The sequence below is a fragment of the Protobothrops mucrosquamatus genome, unplaced genomic scaffold (genome assembly GCF_001527695.2).
Source record: "Protobothrops mucrosquamatus isolate PMUCROS unplaced genomic scaffold, P.Mucros_1.0 scaffold1989, whole genome shotgun sequence".
Classification (NCBI taxonomy): domain Eukaryota; kingdom Metazoa; phylum Chordata; class Lepidosauria; order Squamata; family Viperidae; genus Protobothrops; species Protobothrops mucrosquamatus.
In genome coordinates, this window is record NW_015388105.1 from 318,332 (window position 1) to 342,115 (window position 23,784).

Sequence of the window (23,784 nt, forward strand, 5' to 3'; positions counted from 1 at the left end):
AAATAAATAAATAAATAAATAAATAAAGTAAGCAATGGCTATAATAGAGTTGTCAGGTCAGGATTGCCGTGGCTGATAAAGATTGGAGGTTGCTGGTAAAGTCACCTGTGATCACTGGTGATTAGAAGGTGCATTTTGTTATTAGAGAGGTATGATCCAAGTCTGGGTGAGAGACAGAGAAGAGTAGTAGGCAGGCCCCCTTGAAACAGAGAATAAAACTGCCCTGAAGTTGAGTAATGGGTCAGTCGGATGGGGTTCCAAATAGGTGTGGAAAGGATCAACATGCTTGTTGTGAATGTGGGGGAAGTTCACAGGCTAGCAAGAGTGGCTTTGGTTTCATATGTCTATGGAGATTCTCAGTCATCCAGGTAATGGTTGTCCCAAAGGTGCTTTTTCAAAAGGCAACTGGACTTTCTTTGTTTTTCCTTGAAGACGTTTCGCTTCTCATCCAAGAAGTTTCTTCAGAACTAAAGAAGCTTCTTGGTTGAGAAACGAAACGTCTTCAAGAAAAAAACAAAGGAAGTCCAGTTGCCTTTTGAAAAAGCACCTTTGGGACTTTGGTTTCATAGCTGGAAGTTGGGATACAATAACAGGAGTTGAAAAGGACTTCATAGTCAGGGTTTCAGAGATTGGCATGATTGGTCAGCTCACTTCTGCTGGATAGGCTGAAGGGAGAAAATTATGCAGAGATGTGAATGTACACACAGGTAGTTTTTGAGCATTTAGAAATGGGAAATATAAATAAATAAATAGTTCTCAACTGTCACTTAATGACAGCTCAAAGTTAGAACAGACTCAGGAAAAGTTACTTATGATCTGGAAAAAAGAAGCTTCCATGCCAAAGCTCCAGCTTCTTTCCAGCCTTACTTGCCTTCAGAAACATGGTTTTTGCTAGTTTTTTAGCCAGAAAGCTAGTGAATCTGATGTTTCTGTGACAAGCCAGAGAAAAGAAGATCCTGAAGATTCCTGAAGATTGAGCACACAGAGGGGAAAGGAACCACCGAGTGGGCCCAAGAAAGGAAGCTTGGATATCAAAGGTCCAAGTTTCCTTTCTCCTGCCCAATGTAGCAGCTCCCTTCTGCACACAGATGGGAGAGGAAGTCCTGCAGTGGGTTTGTTAGACACCAAAAATAGTCACAAATTGAAATCCACTCTGTTTGAGTTACAAATAGAAAAGAAGTTTATTAGACTTCACAACAAAGTTTAAAAGATAACGGTTTGCAAAGCGTGGTGGATTCAGGAAGGCAAAATGCAATATAGCCAAGCACTGAACCACACCCCAAATTCCAAAATCACATATTATTATACATCCTATCAATTCCCTCCCCCATGGCCCCATTGGCTTAGGCTTTGGAGGTTACAATCTATCAGAAGCGCCTAAACAGAATACATTATCTCCGCCCCTGTTTGCTTACATTATACCAGTGGTGGCCAACCTATGGCACGGGTGCCAGAGGTGGCACTCAGAACCCTCTCTGGGGGCACGCGCAACGTCGCCCTAGTCCTAGGCTTTCAGCTGGGTTTTATAAAACCTTTTCGCTTTAAGCCTCCACTGCCGTGTGCAAAAAAAAAAAAAAAGGTTCAATCAATCAGTCAATTTCAACTTCTAGGGGGAAAAAAAAGATCTTGCAAAGTTGGAATTGATTGAACTTTTTAGTCCCACCCAGTCTGCCATTACCAACGAAGCCATGCCTACCCAATGGGTCACACCCACCCAGCACTCGATGATGCATAAGTGGGTTTTGGGTTGCAGTTTGGGCTAAAAGGTTCTAAAAGGTTCGCCATCACTGTGCATTATACTAATAAGATCCCTCCCCTACTATCCTGTTTACTCAGACCATATATGTACATGCTTATCAATTCTAAAAGAGAGATGTCTCCCATCTTCTACACCTGTTAGATCAAGTAGGGTACCAGAAGGTACTTAAAAACAATTCCTAGATGGTGACTCACACTGGACCCCAAAGTAACTCCTGTTCCCCCCACTTGCCTTCACCTGAGGCTTGTATTTTCCCTGTATACTCAAAGCATCTACTCAGGCAATTGATTATAAAATGATAATTATAAAATATAAAATATGATTACATGATAATACTAAAAGTATATATTTTTATTTTTAAATGTCCTAGCTACTTCCAGTTTTTTCCACAGGCTGGAGAAACAAAGCTCAAATCTTTGGTATCTGAGTTTCATTTCTCTAGCTCAGCACAGGAGTTCCCTTCCAAACCTGAAAAGGAGTTGCCTACACCCTCTTTAGGGTTAACGACCCAAACGGTCCCTTAAAACCACAATTGGGAGAGCTGGGATTGCTGTTGTTAAGCAAACTGATCAAGTGAGCATCTAGCTTAACTATTGCAAAATCTTACAAGCCAAATTCTGGGCCCAATTGTGGTTGTAAGTCAAGTGCTAGTTATACTGCAGTCGTGATGGGCCAGGGGAATTATGACAGGGAAATTGTGGAGGCTCTGTGTTAGCCATTTCAGAGGAAGGGGATTTGTTAATCTGATGCCAGTCCAATTTTCCAGTCCTCCAGCTTCAATCTTGGATTTAGGCAGATATGTTGCTAGTGATCTCATTTGGTTGTGAATGAGCATAAAAACTTGTGCGTGTTAGTGAAACACAGTTAAGCACAGTTAAGGACAGGGATGTGGCCTGTTTGAAATTTGCTCTCCTAAGCTTTGGGTTCTTTAGCAGCTGTGAGATCAAGGCAACCAGAGAGAAGTAATCAGAGTCCTTGCTCTGGCTGTGAATGGAGGTTTTGCTCTGTCTGTTTATTATTGTAACTGTACTTTTTTTTCATTAAAATGCTTAAACTGCCCAATAGCCAAAGCTCTCTGGGCAGTGTACAATAAAACACACAAAAATATCAACTAAGACATGTATGATAATACCAAAATACAAAATAAAAAACATCATATAAATTAAAAGCCTAGTACTGAAAAGCCAGTTAAAATCCTGGGAAAATAAAATGGTCTTCACCTAACACTAAAAGGATGATATTGTGGATGCCAGTTGAGCCTCTCTGGGGCAGAAATTCCTAAGACACATAGGGCCCTAAAGGTTAAAATCAACGCTTTGAATTGCTTTGTGGATGAGGATAGATATTGTGGAGAAAGTTTATGTGTTTGTTAAGAGTTGACACTGAGGACTTAATCAAGCAAGTACCCAGATAATGTAAAGGAAAATAAAGAGTGCTGATTAAATCTGACAATATGTTACTGATTTTTTTCATTCTTTTTTTTTTTACCTCAGGGGTTGTACTTGGTCTATCATCCTGTCCAGCTTACTACCAGTTATGCAGTTGGAATTCTTCTGCTGGGTTTGGTGGGCTACTATATTTTCAGAATCGCCAATCATCAGAAAGATCTCTTCCGTCTCACTGATGGCAACTGTAAAATATGGGGTGAGAAACCCAAATATATTGAATGTACCTACACATTAATCAATGGAACTAAACACTACAATAAATTGTTGGTTTCAGGATTCTGGGGTGTGACCCGCCATTTTAACTATACTGGAGACTTGATGGGCTCCCTGGCATACTGTCTGTGTTGTGGTTTTAATCATATTCTTCCTTATTTCTACATAATTTTTATGATCATTCTCCTGGTCCACCGCTGCATTAGAGATGAACATCGATGCTCCCACAAGTATGGCAAAGACTGGAAAAGATATACTGATGCAGTACCATACCGACTCATTCCAGGGATTTTCTAAATGCTTATTTTAGACTTAAAATATTTTGCAAAAACAAGTTTGCAGATACATTTATCAGCAGTATTTTTGGCGCATATAAGGGTGTATGATTTGCTTACTTCTTAATACGTTAAAAATAACATTTAACATAAAATAAAATGCGCATTATATAAAATTTTAAAAGTTATGTTTGTTTTGTTTTTTTAAAAGTTTCTTTTGGTACTGAATTGTTTTGCCTCCTCTCCACCCCAAATAAAAAAAAACCATCGAGTAATTTCAGTTTTACTATTCTGGCTAAAGGGAAATTGTGATCTATAACTGACAAGATTATGTATATTGCCATTATATTCCCATTATTGTACTTGCATTGAAGATTCTGGAGTCTTCAACACCCTCTAAATCCATACATTTCCATTTTGAAAATGATTTGAATAATGATAAACAGTTCAATGAAAGTTTTAACAGACTCTGCATCCAATGTAAAATAGGCCAACAGAATGTTAGGGATAATAAGTCATGGTATCAAAAATAGAGATGCCAATCTCATAATGCCCTTTTATAAATCAGTGATGCAACTCTCTGGAATATTTTGTACAGTTCTGGTCACTGCACCTCAGAAAGGATACAGTGGAGCTAGAAAAGGTTCAGTGGAGGGCAACTAAGCTAATCAAGAGACTATAGAACAGCTTCCCTTAAAATACTAAAAAGAACAAAAACCTGGCACCAAATCAAACTTCTAACGTTCAGATTATCTCCCATTTGGGGGGGAAAGCCAGGTCTTCAAAGCCTTATGGAAGGCTAGGAGGGGAGAGGCCTGCCAAACTTAGGGGCTCCCATCAGATGGCAATATTTAAGGAAAGGAATTAGGAGTGTGCCCACCCTATCTGACCTAGCAGGACAGTTAGATTTCCTTAGAGTGACGATGGCATCTTATTTTGTACCAAAACAGCATACAGCACTTTGCAAGCCTAAACAGCAAACCCACGTTCTTCAGTGGGATCCCAAATAAATAGCATCAGGCTATATAGCACATAAGGGATATAAAACTGCATCCTTCTCCCAGTGTCTCAAAATTATGAATATCCCTTTCAGCTCAATGACCTTTGAGTACAGATAGTCAGTGCTTTTTTTCTAAAAAAAAAAAAAAGGTACACATCATACAACCCGCCTTGCCTACCCTACAAGGTTCCATCCAAAAAAGGTGCCGGAACTCCGTTCTGGGCGTTCTATGAGAAAAAAAGCCCTGCAGATAGTCCTCGACTTATGACCACAAATGAGCACAAACTTTCTGTTGTTAAGTGAGACATTTGTTAAGAGAGTTTTGCCCCATTTTACGACCATTCTTGCCACATTTGTTAAGTGAATCACCTCAGCTGATAAGTTAGCAACCCAGTTGTTAAGTGAATCTGGCTTCCCCATTGATTTTGCTGGTCCAGGTCACAGGTCATCACATGACCCTGGGACAGAGCAACCGGTCATAAGTATGAACCAGTTGCCAAACATATGAATTTTGATCACGTGACCGTAGGGAAGGGATGCTACAAAGATTGTTAAGTGTGAAAAACGGTCCTAGGTCACTTTTTTGAGTGCCCTTGTAACTGTGAATGGTCACTAAATGAACCGTTATAAGTCGAGGACTACCGGTTCATTCAGTCAGAGAAGAAGGGGGCTCTTTGGCTTTAGCCACACGTTCTCAGGAGGCCATTTAAGCCCTTCCTTCCTTTTTATTGCTATTTTAAAAAAAGGGTTCGTTACAGTTGCAAGTCTCCTTCCAGCTCTGAGGGAAGCTGGGTATTTACTCTGCAATTTTAATCCTCGGCAACATTTATCTGAAGCTCCCCACTGAAAGAGGGGCGGGGAGAAGGGCTGTCACCCCGCCACCGACTGCAAGCCACCTCCAGGCCGCCAGGGGCCTGGTTCAGAGTCCCGGCTCCGAGTGGGCGTGGCCGGAGCTCCTCCTTTTCTCTTTCGAGGGGGCCTGTCCGAGGGTGTGTTTCTGGCCGTAACCAGGAAGTCGGACCAGGAAACTCCTGGGAGCGCCGGGCGAGCGGTGACTCTGGACCGCTGACCATGGAGGGCGCCGGCCGCGAGGTAAGCAGCTAACGGCGGGAAGGCGAGATGAAGGAGAGCCCGAGAGGAGGCCTAGAAGTAAGGCAGGAAGTACAAGGGTGTTCGCTGCGTTTCAGTCCCGCTGGTTCCCACGTGATCCTCGAAGGAGTTTGGGGCCAAGGTTGAACGCGGTTCTTCCCCCCCCCCAAAAGTCGAGGTCAGCCACCGATCTCCGGCACTTTCCCAGCTTCATTTGTAGAAGGATTGTCAGGGTGGGAGCTACAACTAATAGAAGCAGATGGGCACAACTTCGTTACCCCCCTTTATTTCCGGGCAGGTGTACTTAGCACAGGAAAGTTTATTTAAATCCCCGAATGAGAAAGGAGGGGTTAAAAGAGGCGGTGTCGGGGGAAAAAATGTGCTCAAATTCATTGTAGGAGATCTGCTTTGGGAGATCACTCGCCTAGGGAGAAATTATGGATTAATGAAGTCCCACTATGATGAACTGCTTGCTTGCCCCGTCTCCATCCCAGGATGGAGATTCCCAGTCATCCAAAGGCGGTTGGAAGTCTTCCTTTCTGAGATCCCGAAGGCAACTTTTTCAAAAGGCTTCCTTTGTTTTGGCTTGAAGATGAGAAGCGAAACGGCTTTAAGCAAAAATAAAGAAAGTCCAGTTTCCTTTTGAAAAAGCCCCTTTGGGATCTCAGAAAGGAAGACTTCCTACTGTACGTGCAGTCCCAAACCCAACTTGATGCGGGGTCTAGCCTGCCTATATGCCTCCACATGGAGAGCTGTGATTCAGTTTTCCTGATTACAGGAAATTCACCGGATTTGACAAGAATATCAGCAGGTAGAAAAGTCAGCACCACATAGACAGAAATAATTAGTGGGGTTTCAACACAAATGTTTTTTATGTATAGTTATTGAGACCCGAAGACCCTACTGAGTCTACTAGATCTTTTGATTACCATACTGAAATCTTGAAACAAATATTTAGCTGAACAAGGTATCAGGGTGTCTGTCTTTTAAAAAATAATTATAATGTTTGAAAAGATTATTTCCTCTTGCCATGATTGGGAATATATCAAATACAACTATGAAAGGTAGCCTTATCTTTTAAAAATGAAAATTATCTGACTTAATAGTATTTGTATTACTGTTTCCAAAAATTATTTTCATGAATGATTTTTGCTACCTCAGGTAGCAAGGAATTGTTTTTTGAAGCCAGGTATCCCCAAAAGTGTTTCTGTGGAAAAGAATGGCTCACACTTTGATATGAAAATTTCCTGGTATTAAACTAAGCAGCAATAGTTGGCCCATATGCTTCTCTTGGAGATGTCAAGATAATCTTTTTTAGTTACAAGACTTACCTAATAGAAGGGAAAAGTTATTTAGTAAAAGCTTTTTAAAAAAATTGTCAGTCACATCACTGCCCTGCCTTGCCCTAAACATTATTTATTTTGTGATTCTCTCAAGGCAGCAGTTTGTTATTTCCGGTAACTATCTAATAAAGTGTTAGCCACCTGATGTAAAAAATAATTAAGATGCTCAACATCACATTTTGAGTACTACTGAATAAATGCATCAAACAAGACTAAATTGCTCACTTTGGTTAAGGCCTAATATCATGCAATTGTCACTTATATGTTTCATCTCAAGGCAGGTGCACACCAAGAGTAATTAATTTATTCAGGTTCCTTACAACACCATTCAAAGGACAGTTGACTGATTTTAATTCAGTTTCCTAATTGAGCAAGTTCCTATTTGTGAATGCTGAAATTAATTCCTTTGTTAGCGAAATAGCATGGGATCTGTCGGTGCAGTTGCAAAATCATTTGTTGCTTTGGTGGTATTTGTGATGCAATTGGGGTATTTCCACAAAACCAACATTAGGATCAGAAAGGAGATTTTATTCAGAACCATAGTTGAGAAGAAAACATGTAACTTTTTATATATTGTTGGCCCTTATTTTGAAGTAAAATTGGCCATTAATTTGGGCTTGGGCTATGTTGTTGTATGAGTTACTCTTTCCATTATCCCATTATGTTACTCTTTTTAGGCATGAATTCCCACTGATCTGTTTTTCAGGCTGGTAGGAACTGTGTCTGCCCCTACACTTTGTTCACATCTTTTCCTAGGATTTCTGTAAAAGGACAAATAAGCATATTCTATTAGAACATAATTGAATGTGGAGTTTTCTTTGTGGTATATTTTTCTCTTTTTGTATTTATGGTAATCATTTAATAACAGAATGATATCCCAAGGCACAAAAACGCAGTTTCCTCATTACTTGCAAGAATACAATTTGTACTGGCCTAAATTTTGGATCAAGAAATGTATTAATTCTTTATTTTAATTTTCAGTGTCAAAGTCACAGCCATGGGCCCTTTCGTCATCATGGCCACACTTGGCCTAATTCGTATGAAGATAAAAATGTATCAAAAGAGCATGACATGCTGCCTTTTGTGGAGGACTACAGTAATTGTGACATTGTCAAAGCAACTCAGTAGGTTTCTTGAAACATCACATTTATTCTTATACCACGATTATAAAATACAAATCAAATGTTAGCCAAAGTATTTTATAGGAAATAAAATATAGGAAAGTGTGTGGATATAAAAGAGGTTGTTAACAGAGAATATAACTGTGAATGATTTCTACAGCTGGAAAAAAGTCTATTTATTGTAGAAAAATAACTTTTTCTAGGGCTTTGTGAGAAGAAGTTAGTATTTACGTTTGGTAAGCTGAGATATCACACTGAATCACAATATGGTTTGGTTTGGTTTACTCTTTTATACAAACCCTTCCATTGCAATTGTAAACCACAATGAAGTTTTTGTACAGATGTAGCGTAGTTTGCATAATAATATCTTTACCATGATTTGGAATGGCAAAGTGTATTCCTAAGAAATATGAACACACCTATAGTTGAATTAAGTAATAATTTTAAAACCTTCATTTATAAATGTTAAAAAGTTAGATCAATATTTTAATTTCAGTTTTTGAAAAAAAATTGGTTAGCTAACTGGAAATTAGATTTAACAAGAAGCCAGTACCAGTCTTTTCCATGTAGAGAGAGAGTAGAATCTTCATGTAACAGAAATGAATAGTTAGCTGAGTATCTGAATACTAAAGGCGTTTAAAGAAGCAAATAAGAAAATAGCAGAAGTCTCTTTCAACTAGAGCTCAGTGTGACTTCATGACCCATCCATGTAATTTTCTTGTCAAAATAATACAGATAAAATTGGCCATTTCCTTTCTAGGAACTTTTTTTTTTAAATTTTCACACTCTAGCTTAAAAGCCTATTTTTTCTGATGTTCTTCCATCCAGTTACTAACCAGACCTGGTCTTGATTACCTTCCAAGCGCAAATAAGGTCAGACAGGTTCTACCACATCTTAAATATAAAGCAGGAAACTACTTCATAGGTATGACCAGTAATTAGTATCCGTTGCTAGGTAGCAATCTACAGCTTCATTTTAGAAAATCTGGAGTGTTCTGTTAACAAATTTTAATATACTTTTGAAACTTGTACATTGCTGAACTCCTGGCAATTAAGAGCTGTAACACAGCTAATTATTGCTTTATATGATGCACTACAGCAAAGCTAAAATCACATTATGTCTTATACATACAGATGAATTTTTGAAAATTGTACTTCTGGATGTCAGAATATTGTTCTGAACTTTTGAATGCTAGAATATAGATTCTCGCTTCCTTTTGTTTTACTATTGTTTGGAATAACCAAGCAACATATATTATGCCACTATTCAATAGTACATCTCAAGCATTTTTAGGCTGGGATGCCTATGAGGATATTTTGTTTATTTTTGTCCCTTCAAGACAGTTTTAATTCCTGGAACTAAATGGACAAGTATGTGGACACTTCATGAAATTTTCTTTGCCATCTTTTTTGGAACTGGTTTATCATTGCAAAATAATTTAGCTCAGTTCATGCCTAAGGCAAGGGTCAGATTCATTGTCTTTTGGTTCGTGTCCCAGTGCCTTTAATTAGTACACCAAGCTAATTTTGTTATGAGAGATAATTATGCTAAACATCAATAAATATAATAGATATAGTATCCTGTCACAACACTGTCTAAAACTACATTCCAACCAGTGTTATAGTAGAGACATAAACATCCAAAGTTTCTTCTAACCATCCAAATTCATATTTTTATTTCAGATTTGGTCTGTTAGAGCGATGTCGAGATTTGGTAGAAGCAGGATATGATGTAAGGCAACCAGACAAAGAAAATGTGACACTTCTTCATTGGGCAGCAATCAATAATAGGTTGGATCTTGTAAAGTAAGTTGTGAATATATGAATTTATCAGACTTTATGAGCAAAGGAAGGGCTTGGCTAGTGTAGAAACAGAGGCAAATAAGTACAGTAATGGCGCACATTGCAGTCAACGTAGGGGTGCAGGGCTGCTAGTAGCAGGTGGACAGGCAGCCAAAAGGCCAGAGATTGGGGGGGGGGATTTGAAGAGGAGGCAGAGAAATCAGTCCCTCACCTAATCAAAGCTGGGTGGGCCCTTGGCTAACAACTGGTAGGATTTAGTTAACAATGGCAATGAGGAGTTCCAGGTTTGCCATTGCTAAATGTTTCAGTAACATGACTTTACATTTTACAACTGCTTTTCGCTTAGTATCAGACATTCTGGTGCTACCGGGAGTTGCTATTGTATTTTAAGGACTACCTGTATATTTCAGAAATACACAACTCCATATTGTATAAATATTGTGACAATTTAAAAAAATACAGTGTGTTTATTAGTATAAATTTTTAAACTCTTATAGGGTTGTTGCAAATAATACAATAAGCATTACACTTCATTGTAGATTTACAAATATACTTATTATAAATGTTTGTAATAGAAGGGAGAATCTTGAAGGCCTTTTCCATAAGTGGGAATCAAATGCTCTGTTCAAGGACAAGAATTCAGTAGCTAAGAAAATGTTTCAAAACTAAACGTAAATGATAAATTTACGTTTAATTTATATTTAATGATAAATATCTTAAAATGAAATACATATTGGTGATTTTTCTTCCAATTTAAGTATATAATTCTGAAATGTAAAAGTTAGAGAAAATAATATACAGATGAAGTACAGGTGATGTACATCATCATCAATTAAATATCAAGTAAACTGTCAGCATATAAGTTTAATTGATGATGCTGATGGTGATGGTCCATTATGAAAATTGAGTGCAAAGTTGCTCTCTATTTGGAAATAAACTGATTAACTTGCTTCGATGGTTAAAAAGAGAGGCCCATCAACTTTTCCCAAATGGAAAGACTGTCATCCTTTTCAGTGAAAGCAAGTTAAGCAGAAGGAAATCCATTATTTTTTTTAAGAGTTAGGATTCCAATTTGTCTAGATTTAGAAGTGAAGAAATACATAAAGCTCATTTCATAATTTTAAATATTTTGAATCTTTACCGTCAATACTGTAAATGACTAAACTAAAATGGTAGGATGGAAAACATTTTCTGCTTTGGGAAACCATCTTTTCATAGAAGGGCTGTTTCCAGTAGTAGAATTATGTTATTTGAGAAAAACCAGTTTAAACCTAGAGGATTTAGTATAAGCTCACAAGAATGATATATAGAGGACTTCTGCTAAAAGTCACTAACTCAGTAGTTTATAATAGGTTTTTTTTGTATTTGTCTGTTGGTATTTGTTTATTCCTGTTTTTGAACTATACAATGTTACCGCAGTACTTGTCATTAATTGGTTATGGGAGGTGCAAAGAGTACTAAAAATGATAAGTACCAAACCACCTGACTTACCACATGACCCTTTGTTTAGGCTGGGATGAACTTTCTGTCTACCCCCTTTCCTATGTCAGTGACTTCCCAACATGGTCGACTTCCTGTCCATTCTCCGTGGCTATCCCTCTCTTCCTATTGCAACATGCCAAGTATCAAAAAACAATAAGTACTGGGACAACATTTTCACATCAAAATGAATCGAATACCAAATTCGATGAGTTTTGAAGCAGTTGAGTACCAGGGTACCACTGTATTATTTATTAAGGCTCCTGTGTTAATAGACTTGTCAAAATTATTTTGTGACTTTTTAAATATTTCTCTATTATCTGTACCCATATTTAATAATAAAGGGATTTTTGATTGCACTGCAGACAAAGCTGCTTTCTAAGAATGTATTATTATATTATTAAATATTACATAATTTTATTTCTAAAAATATTGTGCATAAAAAGCCAGGGAATAATCCACTTTCAGCAGAAGCATTCAATCAAACTTAATATACAGGTAGTCCTCACAATGACCACAGTTGGGACTGACAACTTCATAATCACTAAGCACAAAATCATGTGAGTGCAACATGATTTTACTTCCAGATCCTCCATTAACTTTGCTTGTTGCAAGCCACTTGGGAAGCATGCAAATGGCAATCATGTGACTGCAGGACAGCGTGGTGGTTGTAAACAATGGTTGCATTGTTATAACTTCAGACGGTTGCTAAACAAACGGTAGGCGAGGATTATCTGTATATGTCTTATATAAAAGGATTTCCTTAGATGTTAACAGTACAGTTTGACACTGTGTTAATTCATCATGTATTTATGAACCAATTTCCCCTTGTTATCATACAGGTATTTTATCTCCAAAGGTGCAGTAGTCGATCAACTAGGAGGAGATTTAAATTCAACCCCACTTCATTGGGCAATTAGGTTTGAAGCAAATCCTTCTTTTGATTATTTTAATGCTTACAGTTGCCTGTGTAGTATTGTGAGATACATTAGGGGAAACTGAAGTTTTGATTTTGTGACAGTGACTTTAAAATGTGCATCTTTCATCTCGCAGCCAAAGACTTGCTTCAGTGGGTTTTTAGGTCAACCTAGACTCCTGTCCTTCTATATACAAAAAATGGGGCTGGGAAATAGAAGCCACTCAGTTGTTAAGAAGACTGTCATAAGAAGAAGTGAACATCAGAAAAACCTAGTCAATGCTCTGAGAGGTTTCGTGCTGATATCTTGCAGGCCAAACATTTTCCCGTGTTCCTGTCTTTCATACTGACTACAGATAGTCTTTTCTTAATGACCCTAATTGGGATCAGAATTTCTTTCGCTAGAGTCAAGAACAAGCTGAGGGCCTGAGGGTAGGTTTTGTTGGTGCTAGACTTGCCTCCACGCCTCATTGAACCCTGCAAGCCAGCTCTCCAGGACAACCTTTAATGTGCGCTTCAGAGCACATGCCAGAAGCGCTCCTGGAAAACCTGTCTGTGGACTTCAGTGTGCTGGAAGCTGCTGGCCCCTTGCACCGCTTTGCAGGAAGAAAGCTGGAGCAAGAGCAAGCACAGGGCCTCTGCCATCCTTAGGCTCACCTTAGTTCTTGCTGAAGCCTGCCCTGATCATTCCACTTTGTCCAATTCTGCCACCACTTTTGCTGCTTCCTCCCCAGCAGGACCCAGCAATCTCTCTTTGGCAGATCAGAATCTGCCACTTTGCTGTACTCGCTGCATGCATCCCCTGGCTACACCCTTGCCCAGCTCCTGGATCATGGGCCAGTAGCAGGAGAAAGAAGATACTGGGCTGGGGATGGCAGAGGGCAGCAGGATTCTGTGGCAGAGTGGAGGGCATTCTGAAGGGCAGAGATGGGGCTGATAGGCGCATGGGTGGAGTTGAAGCTTGTGCGGATAGGCTGCCAAGTGCCCGAATTTTAATCACAGGAATGCGGGGTGCTGCAAAGGCTGGAACTTTGAAGACCAGTGATAACTACCATTTGTTCACTACTGTTGTAAGTTCAAGTGGTTGCTGAATAAATGATTTTTAAGTGAGGACAACCCATAGTTAGTTAGAATGATCTCTCAGGCTTTACGTGTGACTTACTATGCAGGTAGTCCTCGACTTAACAACAGTTCATTTAGTGACCATTCAAAGTTACAACGGCATTGAAAAAAGTGACTTATGACCATTTTTCACACGACTGTTGCAGCATCTCCAGGGTTTGTGATGAAAATTCAGATGCTTGGCCACTGACTCATGACATGCTTGGCAACTGATTTGTGACATACAGTAAATAAAGGTTGCAGTCTCTTGGGGTCATATGGGAGCATGTGTGTTTCATCCATACATAGGTCACCTGTATGCACCAGCATATCTCCTCTTAAGCGAGGAGATGTTAGCGAAAGAAGCCAGTGGAGGGGTGGATACACAGTAGTGGGTAGCAGAGGAAGAGTGGGAGGTGGGTTCATGCACAGAATGTGAGGTCCTAGGTCTTCCACTATTTATCCCTTAAGACTCCTCCAGCTCTGCCTCAGCCAGATATGATCAGCCCTCATCTGGATCTTACTCAGAATGGCTGGAATGAACTTCTAACGAACAACAGAGCCAACATTTTTTGCTTCACACACACTCCTACTTTTAGACAAAGCTGGGATTTGCACTTGGCTATTACTAGTTCTCAGCTGACACTTAAAAAACAATAACAAATTTAGAGATGAATCAATTTCTTATGTATTTGCTCCATAACATTACTTCCTTTTTTTTCTTAATGTTTTTTAAAGAAATTATTTTTATTCTATATTTAATCATTTATATTAGCTCAGATATATTTTGCTTACCATTGTTCCACAATTAGGATATTTTTGCTTTTGTTAACTTTCATTCTCAGTCTGAAATTTAAATATAAATTCTGAAATTTAAAGCCTGTGTTGACACGTATTAATGTTTCTTTTCCATTAGAAATAATGTTATTTTGTCTCTCTTTTTCTAGGCAAGGGCATTTATCTATGGCCATATTGTTGTTAAAATGTGGAGCGGATCCAACTCTTATTGATGGAGAAGGATATAGCAGCCTGCATTTAGCTGTGCTTTTTCAACACATGCCTATCATAGCTTACCTCATATCAAAGGGTCAGGTATGTGACTATACAGTGCTGTAATTAATCATGTAGCAAGCATTAATACTTATGTGCCTTGGCTTCCATGAACATTAAATTTTATAACTGCACAGGTACAAAGATTTCTTGCATGTTTAATTAGTGGGGAATTTCCTTTCCAAATGGCTGTTATTGGCATATACCAAAAATAAGAATTAAAAGAAATGGAATAAACAGAATACAGTGTCAGCAGTACACTGTAGTTCCTGACTTACATCTATTTGAGCCTAACATTTCCTTTGCTAAGCAAGACAGTTAAGTGAGTTTTGCCCCATTTTACGACCTTTCTAGCCACAGTTGCTAAGTAAATCACTGTAGTTTTTTTAAGTTAGCAACATAGTGGTTAAGTGAATCTGACTTGCCCATTGACTTGACTTTGTCAGAAGCTCACAAAAGGTGATCACAGGACCCTGGGATACTTACAGTAGTCATAAATACATCATAGTTGCTAAGCATCTGAATTTTGATCATGTGACCATGAGGATGCCGCAGCTGTTGTTAAGTATGAAAAACTGTCATAAGTCACTTTTCAGTGTCATTGGAACTTCAAACAGTCACTAAACGAATGGCTGTAAGTTGAAGACTACATGTAATGGCACCATTGAGCAATAGCAGATCCTAAACGTATTATTTCCAATACCTTCAGAATCAGGCGTTCACTTCTATACAGAGCTGCATCAGCAAAGTGGTGATCTGAATATTCAGGGAGAAGGTATTCCACAGAAGGAATGCTAGTATTAAGAAATCTCTCTTGTGAGATCACCGAACTCAATCTTTTTGGCACCAGGGACCTGGGGGGGGTGGGCAGAATGGTTTCGGTTTTGCTTGCTTGCCCACCGCTCAACTCCAGCTGTGCATCCCGGAATACCAGTTCATGGTCCGGGGGTTGGGGACCCTGACCTTAGGAGACAGGATCCTCAGGAGGATCTCTATCAAAGATCTTACAAGCAGATTCATATTGGGATATTGGGAATGTCAGCCAGTATTGTACTGAAATACTGAAAAATATTTTTAAAAGATGACTGTTTAAAATCCTGCAAAGTTCTATGTTATGGGCCTATATTAAAATAAACTGCAAGGCACCTGGGCCATAATGAAAGTACTACTAAATTACAGATTATTCATGAAACCCAGAACATTAATTGAATTCATTGCATTTGCTATGGGCTTATGGCTTCAGTTTCTGGTTGGGTGGTTAATTCCATTTCCTGAAATGTTAATATTTTGTCATTTTTAGAGTGTAGATACTACTGACCTTAATGGATATACCCCTCTTATGCTGTCAGCCCACAAAGTAATTGGGTGAGTAATGATTGCTACTGCTCAATTCAGTGAGAATGTCTAAGGGGAGAATACAAAAAAGATTGTGTTACTTTCAAGAAGGCAAAACAAGTTACATTATTTGTTACCAAAGCAGTTGTTCTCAGCTGTTTAATCCCTGAAAAAAAAAGTTTTATAAAATACATAACTGAGCTACAATAGTATGACATTGAGGAAAGAATTTGTTTTTATTTCGTGCTGATTTCTGTATTGCAAAGGAAATCATTTTGATAGGTTAATTCAAATTTCTTATTATTTTTTTTTCTTGTTTAGTTTTCATATTTTTGGATGAAATTTAGAGTTTTTGGAAACATCTTTGTAGGATAAAGTTTACAGTGTAAAACCATTTTCCTATCTCATCCTAGAATATTATAATATTGAACTACTTTATTGAATTATTTGCTAAGGACTCTAGTCATTTTATAAATGCTTTGGTTCCTTCAAATTGCTTTGTTATTACTGCATACCACAACCAGTCTTTAACTCTACATTCACACAACACAGTCCGTGATTCAAGCCTATTTACATCATTCTCCATAATCTATAAATGTAAACTGTACCAACTTTCTTACATTCACATATTCTCACTACCTTGCTGCAGAACAAAATCTGGCCTGCTTTCTCCCTGGCAGGATTACATTTTCAGGTTGTATTCATTATCACCTCTTGTACCTTTGCAATCAGAATTCTGCCAAATATCTTCCCTGGTACACGTAACTAAATCCTATAAGTAACTGTTCATTTATTCTTTGTCTTTTTTTCTTTTTTTATAATGAACAATAACAACCGGAAGAAGGTCATTAGACACAGATATAATCTTAACATGCATGTTAAACAAGTTGTAAATTATTCCACAAGCAAACCACACATATTTAACATTTCTTTAATTGCTCTGTTTACATCTGCAGTCTTGCTATTATTCAACATTCTCACAACATTTATTGTTTCATTTCTTTCATGGTTTTTTTTTTTTTAGATGCTAGCATGTATGGCATTTATTTCAGTTCTGCTCTTTGATATATTGTTATTACTGCTGTGCGGATTTCAAATGTTCCTCCCAACAGCTCATTTCAGTTTCATTCCAAGTAATTTTAGCCCTTTTATTTTCAATTCCATTTTAACTCTTTTCACCCACTTATAATACAGATTTTTAATTTCTATCAACGTTGTTCTGCTTTTTCCATGTCTCTTTGAGTCTTACCCATTCCTTGTTCTCTTTCACCACATTCTTTTAACTATGTTTTCCTCCTTATATAAATTGTTTCTCTCCTCATTTTGCAACATTCATTCTTTTATATGCATTCTCTATTCATATCCCAATACACCTTTATAGTCCTTTCAACCTATTAATATGCAATCATTACTCTTGTATTTTGTCTTCAGTATCAGTACTGCAGGTTTGTTATTACAGTATAGAAATAAATTATCTAAATATTGTCTTATTAAAAGTTGTAGTATCTTTGCGTTTCTAATTTGTACATTTTTATTTTCACAAAGGCGAGAACCTACGAATTTTCTAGTAAAGTTTAATCCAATTGTCAATGCTGTAGACAATATAGAAAAGAACACTGCTTTGCATTGGGCTGTTATAGCAGGAAACATTAATGCTGTAGATGTATTGCTAGAAGCTGGATCCAGTCTGGATATCAAAAATGCCAAGGTATTATTTTCTGACAGTTAGAACAATTAATCAGTGAAACAACCTGCCTCCAGAAGCTGTGAATGCTCCAACACTGGATGTTTTTAAGAAGAGACTGGACTGAAATACTACTACTACTACTACTACTACTACTACTACTACTACTACTACTACTACTACTACTACTACTAATAATAATAATAATAATAATAATAATAATAATAATAATAATAATAATAATAATAATAAAAAGTTGGAAGGGACTTTGGAGGTCATCTAGCCCAACGCCTGCTCAGGCAGGAAACCCTATACCATTTCAGACAAAATAAATTGTTTAATTAACTCAGGGTAATTTCTAAGATCTTCAGAATAAATAAAGTTTGTATCTCTGTTGATCTTTATTTTGTTACAAAATATACTTTCTAGAATATACAAACTAATTTTAACTTGGGAAGCTGTGATTGTACATGAAATTGTACATGTACATTATATGTTACAATAGCTCATCATGTTGTCATTAATTAATGCATTTCAGTATTAACATTTTATTTATCCTTCCAACTCCAGTTTTTAAACATTGGGATAGGTTTCTCATTATGCAATATATATGCAACATTATGCTTATTCAAGTTTCGTAGTAATAAGGTAGGATTTTAAAATGAAGCAGCCCAAAAGATATGTTTTCTATTTATATTGTTTTTTTTTAAATAATGTTGTTTTCACCTAAGGGACAAAGACCACTTGACCTTGCTCTTCAAACGAAAAATCGCATAATTATTCACATACTTGATGAAGAAGAAAAAATTAGGATCAGAAGGACATCAATGTTTCTTCGGTTTCTGGAAAAAAATGAGGTACCATAAACTGAAACAAATAATGAAATGCAATTTTCTAGACAAGAATTGTTGCTGAGTATATTATTGACCCTAATAAGTTTTACTACTACCAAAAAAGATATTTCAGATAGAAATGGTAGCAATTCACAAAAAAATAGCCTTGGAATCTCCTGGTAGAGTTAGTATTAAAAAATTTGGCAGAATATAAATGAGGAAAGCAAAGAATAAAGACAGATGAGGAAAAGAGTTTTTGTGGAGTGTAAAGAATTGATAGCCAATATATCCAAAAGTGCTGTGAGAAGGGTTTTATTTAATTTCCTTGGAGCAGTAATTCTAGTTCTCTCCCTTTTGGTAGTAACAAAGAAAAAAATAGGAAATATATCTTTAAATCTATTGATTTTGCTGCAAAACCAGCCTGTTCTGTTTCTATTTCATTTGGGCATTATATGAATTACTACTCAGCTGGGGCTTTTGCCGGTGCCTTTTTCATTCCACATTTTTTAAAATATGTATTTATGTTTAAAATAGATAGGGAGAGGTGTTTTAAGGTATTTAGGAACTAGATCAGGGAGATATCAAAATAATTTAACAAGCTTAGTTACATAGATTTGTTAAATATTTGTAGGTCTTTATATTAAGAAATTGATTTAAGTTATATTTTGCATGTTTTTAAAACTTTAATAATAATTGATTTATTGTGATTTTGTTAATGCCGATGGTGTTCAAGTAGTGCTCCAGATACAATCCCAAAACATCTGGAGCACCACTTGAATACCACCGGCATTGACAAAATCACTATCAATCAATTGCAAAGACAGCTTTATTTAAAACAGCTTACATCTTGTGCCAACACCATCAAACAACTATTCCAGCTCCTAGGGAAGGCGTTGATAGGTGCTACCAAATTCAGTCTGAACATCTGGCTGACAGTGTGACTAATAATAATAATAATAATAATATGGATAGAGGACAGCAGTTAGTTCAGAGACAGAACCAAAGTGAAATATCACATTTAACAGAAGAAATTTGTTTTCAGATTTATATATGAGGCTACTATGTAAATTTGGGAGATCTGAGGTTTTCCCCCCTTTTCCATGCCCTATATTTTTGCTCAATTTTTCTCATTTTTGTAATGGAGTTTTTTTATTTTATTTTATTTAGTTTTTGCTATTGTTTGGCTCATCGTTGCTAATGATATGGACAGTAGGATATGTAGCAAGCTTAAATTCTGACTCATGGCTGTTGAAAGGAAGCTTGCTGATCTTCATGTTGGTTACTCTGTCTTTCTTTGCAAGGTAGGCATCTCTAGTTTTCTTATATTTATTTCTGCAGCATGTAGTATATTCTTTTCTTGGTTCCTGGAGATGAAATCAGCAGGGAAGGATAGAGTTAAGACTGAGCTTAACATTTTTTCCTGTTCCATGGAGGAAACACCTTCCTTTCAGTCTTGTATACTGCCTTCTCGGGGAAGCAATAGTTTTCCATTAGTTCCCTCCACACAAAAGCATCTCCTTGGCAACCATATACCACGCTAATCAGCATGCCAGCAGGAAACCACCTTCAGGAGAGCCACAAGCTAAACTAGGAGAATGACCTAGAAAATGGAGGACATTGACTGAAGAATCTGAGGGGACAGAACATGGAAGAGGCAAGTGACAGTGCCATGTTTGAGCCTTCATGCAACACAAAACTGAAAACCTGTCAAAATCCCACCTCCCCCCCTTGACAGAGTGGGCACCTTGGGGTCTCAAGTATGTAGAACTTCCAGAAATTCTAGACAATATCCACAAGAAGACAAGCAAGGAGAAAGAATGGACAGCTGAAAGAGCACAAACCCAAAAGTTTGTTTCTCCTAAACAGGAAACAGGCAAGATAAGTTTCCCATCCTGCATTTACTGGGTGGTTTGAGAATGCATTGCCTTCTCACAGCTAGCAAAATGCTGCTTTCTCCCTGTCACAACACAATTTTGCAAGGGTGAGGGCAGTGGTGGGATTTGGGCAGTTTGCACCGGTTCGGCAGAACCGATACCTAATTTTTTGTTGAGTTCGGCGAACCAATTATGATAAATCTGTGCAAGCTCCCCTGCCGCCTCCCTCCTTCAGCCCTGGTATCTGTCCACCAGCCCTCCGTTGTCGCCACCGCACTTTCTTGCACGCACTTTCTTGCCGCCCTACATCAGCGGGCATCTCCCTTCTCCCTTCTGGAAATGGCAGCCCCGCTTCCTGCCGTTTTTCTCCCGGCAGAAGGGAGGAAAGGAAGGACACTTCATATGGAAGGACGCTAAGCTCCGGGAAAACTACTCCATCTGGAGCTGGGCGGGGAAGGCCAGGCTCCCCTTCCCCGATGATTCTGCATTGAGAAGTGGATTTGCTTCCCACAAGGTTGGCCTCAGCACCTGCTTCAGATGGAGAAGAAGAGCTTTGCTCTTTTTCTCCAAGAGGCCCTTGGAAATTGCCTCCCCCCCATTCGCTTTTCTGCCTTAAAATCCAGAGCAGACATGTTTTCCTACTGATTAACTGGATACGGTAGCTACCAATATGATTTTTTGTAAGAAGCTGAGTGTCTGCTGATTTTGCAAATGCAGATTTTGCACTGCATTGTGTCACGAAAAGTGCTATAACCTTTTACACTGACCCCACTCTGTTCGGTCGGTATGGATGTCCCTGAAGGAATGTGGAGATAAATGACACTGTCATCTAAGTGTTGCTATATAATCTTTTATTTGCTTATCAATTTTGTATGCTGCTATAATCACAAAAAAGACTCTGAGCATTATGACGGAAACTTAACGTTTGTAATTTACCTCACTGGTGTCATGCTCAGTATGAGCAACAGCAGTTTAATGTCCTTACGATTTCTGCCAGATACTTGTGCCTTATTAATCTCTTTCCTGTCAGTTTCATCTCTGGTAACCAAGAACAGTAGCTAGACTTAAAATAAAATACTTTCTGGTCAACAGAAGATGCTTAGGATGGAAAGAAGATTAAGATGTAGCCAAGTGCCTCAAGAGTCAACATGCACGTTAATTCATTGTACTGGTACAGAATTTTTTCCCATTTTCACACTTGTCTTCCAAATGCAACTTTTTGTTATGGCAATAGAATGTAAAGTAAAGGAGAAGTTACAACACAACCAGCTAAAGTCAATATATGCAACTGAAGGCAGGTTTCCTCTATGAGGACAGGAAACTGCCTTACAGCTGAAAGAGAAGGTTTAACCTTTTCCAGGTCCAACTCCCTTTTCCACCAAGTCCATCTTCTGGTGATCAGAAAAGTAAATCACTGTAGGTAAAAATATCATCCTTTTATAACAAATGTTCTTAGAAGTTTGAGGTTCCAGCGAAAATGCTTAGCTAAAACATTATGTCTTAAGTCAATATAGCAACAGTTTAGTTTCCAAGATATTGTCCAAGACCTTTTCATACATTGTGTTTTCTAAACAGAAATCACTTCCATATGGAAAATGTATGAAATCCCTATTTTAGATGTTACAATTATGAAATTATTTATTTAAAATTGGGTAAATATACTACGACAGTGATCAGATATGTCTCTCTAGAGTGCATGCATCCATTGTAGTTTCAAAAAAAATCTTGCATGCAAATAAATCTGGGTTTATGTATTCTCTTTCCTTTGTGTTCTACTTTCATTTTTATCACAAACCAAGGTTTTTGAATTTATGTAAACATAGGTAATTCTTTTTCTAAATTCTTACATGCGATATTGCAGCTATTGCAGAAATATATTTGGATAAATGTATTAATTCATCTGAGAAGTTCATGTACTGAACATTTGTAAACGTTGCTTGGCATGTTTGTGTCTAATAGTGGGTAAATTTAGACCAGCAACTCTTTCTTGGCTTAACTTATTTCATTAGGGTTTTCTTGTGGGTGTAAAATTAGGTGATATCCTATATATACCAAAGATAGGTGGATATAAATGTACTAAATAAATTAAATACTTTTATATGTTCCATTTAGGTTGTTCATAGGATTCAACACAATAAAGTATTCCCCAGTAGCGTTTTTGATTAGTTCCATCTTTTGGATATTATGGACCTGTTTCATCTATTTCCTGCCTAATATCCTTTGTTGAAACAATAGTATAGAATGAAGAATTTCTTTAAAGTGTGTGTGTGTGTGTGTGTACGCACGCGTGCGTGTGCATGTATGTTGATTTTTATAAGGAAGTTCACTGGAAATAAATTGTAAATATTATACTGTAAGCTGCCATGAAACCTTTAACGTATTTGCTAAGAAAAAAATGAGTTGCTAAAAAAAATATTATTATTAATGGCCAACAATCTGGATAAACTAAAAAGAAGTAGACTTTTTAAAATGGCATGTCTGTCCTGCTTTCCCCATGCAGCTTCTGCCACTTTTCCATCAATGTAATAATAATAATAATAATAATAATAATAATAATAATAATAATAATAATAATAATAATAATAATAATAATAATAATAATAATAATAATAAGAAGAAGAAGAAGAAGAAGAAGAAGAAGAAGTTGGAAGGGGCCTTGGAGGTCATCTAGTCCAACCCCCTGTTCAGGCAGGAAACCCTATACCAGTGATGGCGAACCTTTTAGAGACCGAGTGCCCAAACTGCAACCCAAAACCCACTTATGCATCGTCGGGTGCCGGGTGGGTGTGGCCCATCGGGTGGGCGTAGCTGCGGTGGTAACGGCAGACTGGGTGGGACTAAAAAGTTCAATCAATCAATCAATTCCAACTTTGCAAGATCTTTTTTTTTCCCGCGAGAAGTTGAAATTGACTGATTGAACCTTTTTTTTTTTTGCACACGGCAGCGGAGGCCTAAAGCGAAAAGGTTTTATAAAACCCAGCTGAAGGCCTAGGACTGGGGCGACGGCGCGCGTGCCCACAGAGAGGGCTCTGAGTGCCGCCTCTGGCACCCGTGCCATAGGTTCGCCACCACTGCCCTATACCATTTCGGACAAATGGCTGTCTTTTTAAAAACTTCCAGTGTTGGAGCATTCACCGCTTCTGGAGGCAGGTTGTTCCACTGGTTAATTGTTTTAACTGTCAGGAAGTTTCTCCTTAGTTCTAGGTTGCTTCTCTCCTTGGTTAGTTTCCATCCGTTGCTTCTTGTGCTGCCTTCAGGCGCTTTGGAGAATAGCTTGACTCCCTCTTCTCTGTGGCAACCCCTGAGATACTGGATATCCCACACTACGTGTCATTGGCCCATCCTTATCTTTTCCCTTTGCCACTGTGCAGCTTTTGCTGCATCTCCTTCCTTCTCCTCTTCCTTATCACCCAGTAATTGCTAAAGTGGCTACTGGGAAACTACAGCTTTAAAAGTATGCA

The 23,784-nt window shown here is 37.9% G+C and overlaps 2 protein-coding genes across 2 annotated transcripts in view; both read left to right on the forward strand.

Annotated features, from left to right (window-relative positions):
• The window catches only part of LOC107294557 (7-dehydrocholesterol reductase-like), a 21,133-nt gene extending 17,398 nt beyond the window's left edge, over positions 1 to 3,735 (forward strand). The window contains exon 7 of the mRNA XM_015823793.2: positions 3,253 to 3,735. Within this exon, the coding sequence (XP_015679279.2) occupies positions 3,253 to 3,717 (465 nt within the window). The 3' untranslated portion in view covers positions 3,718 to 3,735. The remainder of the gene's footprint in view (positions 1 to 3,252) is intronic.
• Positions 3,736 to 5,683: 1,948 nt separating this feature from the next.
• The window catches only part of ZDHHC13 (zinc finger DHHC-type containing 13), a 30,907-nt gene continuing 12,806 nt past the window's right edge, over positions 5,684 to 23,784 (forward strand). The window contains exons 1-10 of the mRNA XM_015823794.2: positions 5,684 to 5,787; positions 8,109 to 8,251; positions 9,932 to 10,054; positions 12,373 to 12,450; positions 14,495 to 14,639; positions 15,898 to 15,962; positions 17,478 to 17,640; positions 18,348 to 18,473; positions 19,617 to 19,750; positions 22,436 to 22,536. Coding sequence (XP_015679280.1) covers positions 5,767 to 5,787; positions 8,109 to 8,251; positions 9,932 to 10,054; positions 12,373 to 12,450; positions 14,495 to 14,639; positions 15,898 to 15,962; positions 17,478 to 17,640; positions 18,348 to 18,473; positions 19,617 to 19,750; positions 22,436 to 22,536 — 1,099 coding nt within the window. The 5' untranslated portion in view covers positions 5,684 to 5,766. The remainder of the gene's footprint in view (positions 5,788 to 8,108; positions 8,252 to 9,931; positions 10,055 to 12,372; positions 12,451 to 14,494; positions 14,640 to 15,897; positions 15,963 to 17,477; positions 17,641 to 18,347; positions 18,474 to 19,616; positions 19,751 to 22,435; positions 22,537 to 23,784) is intronic.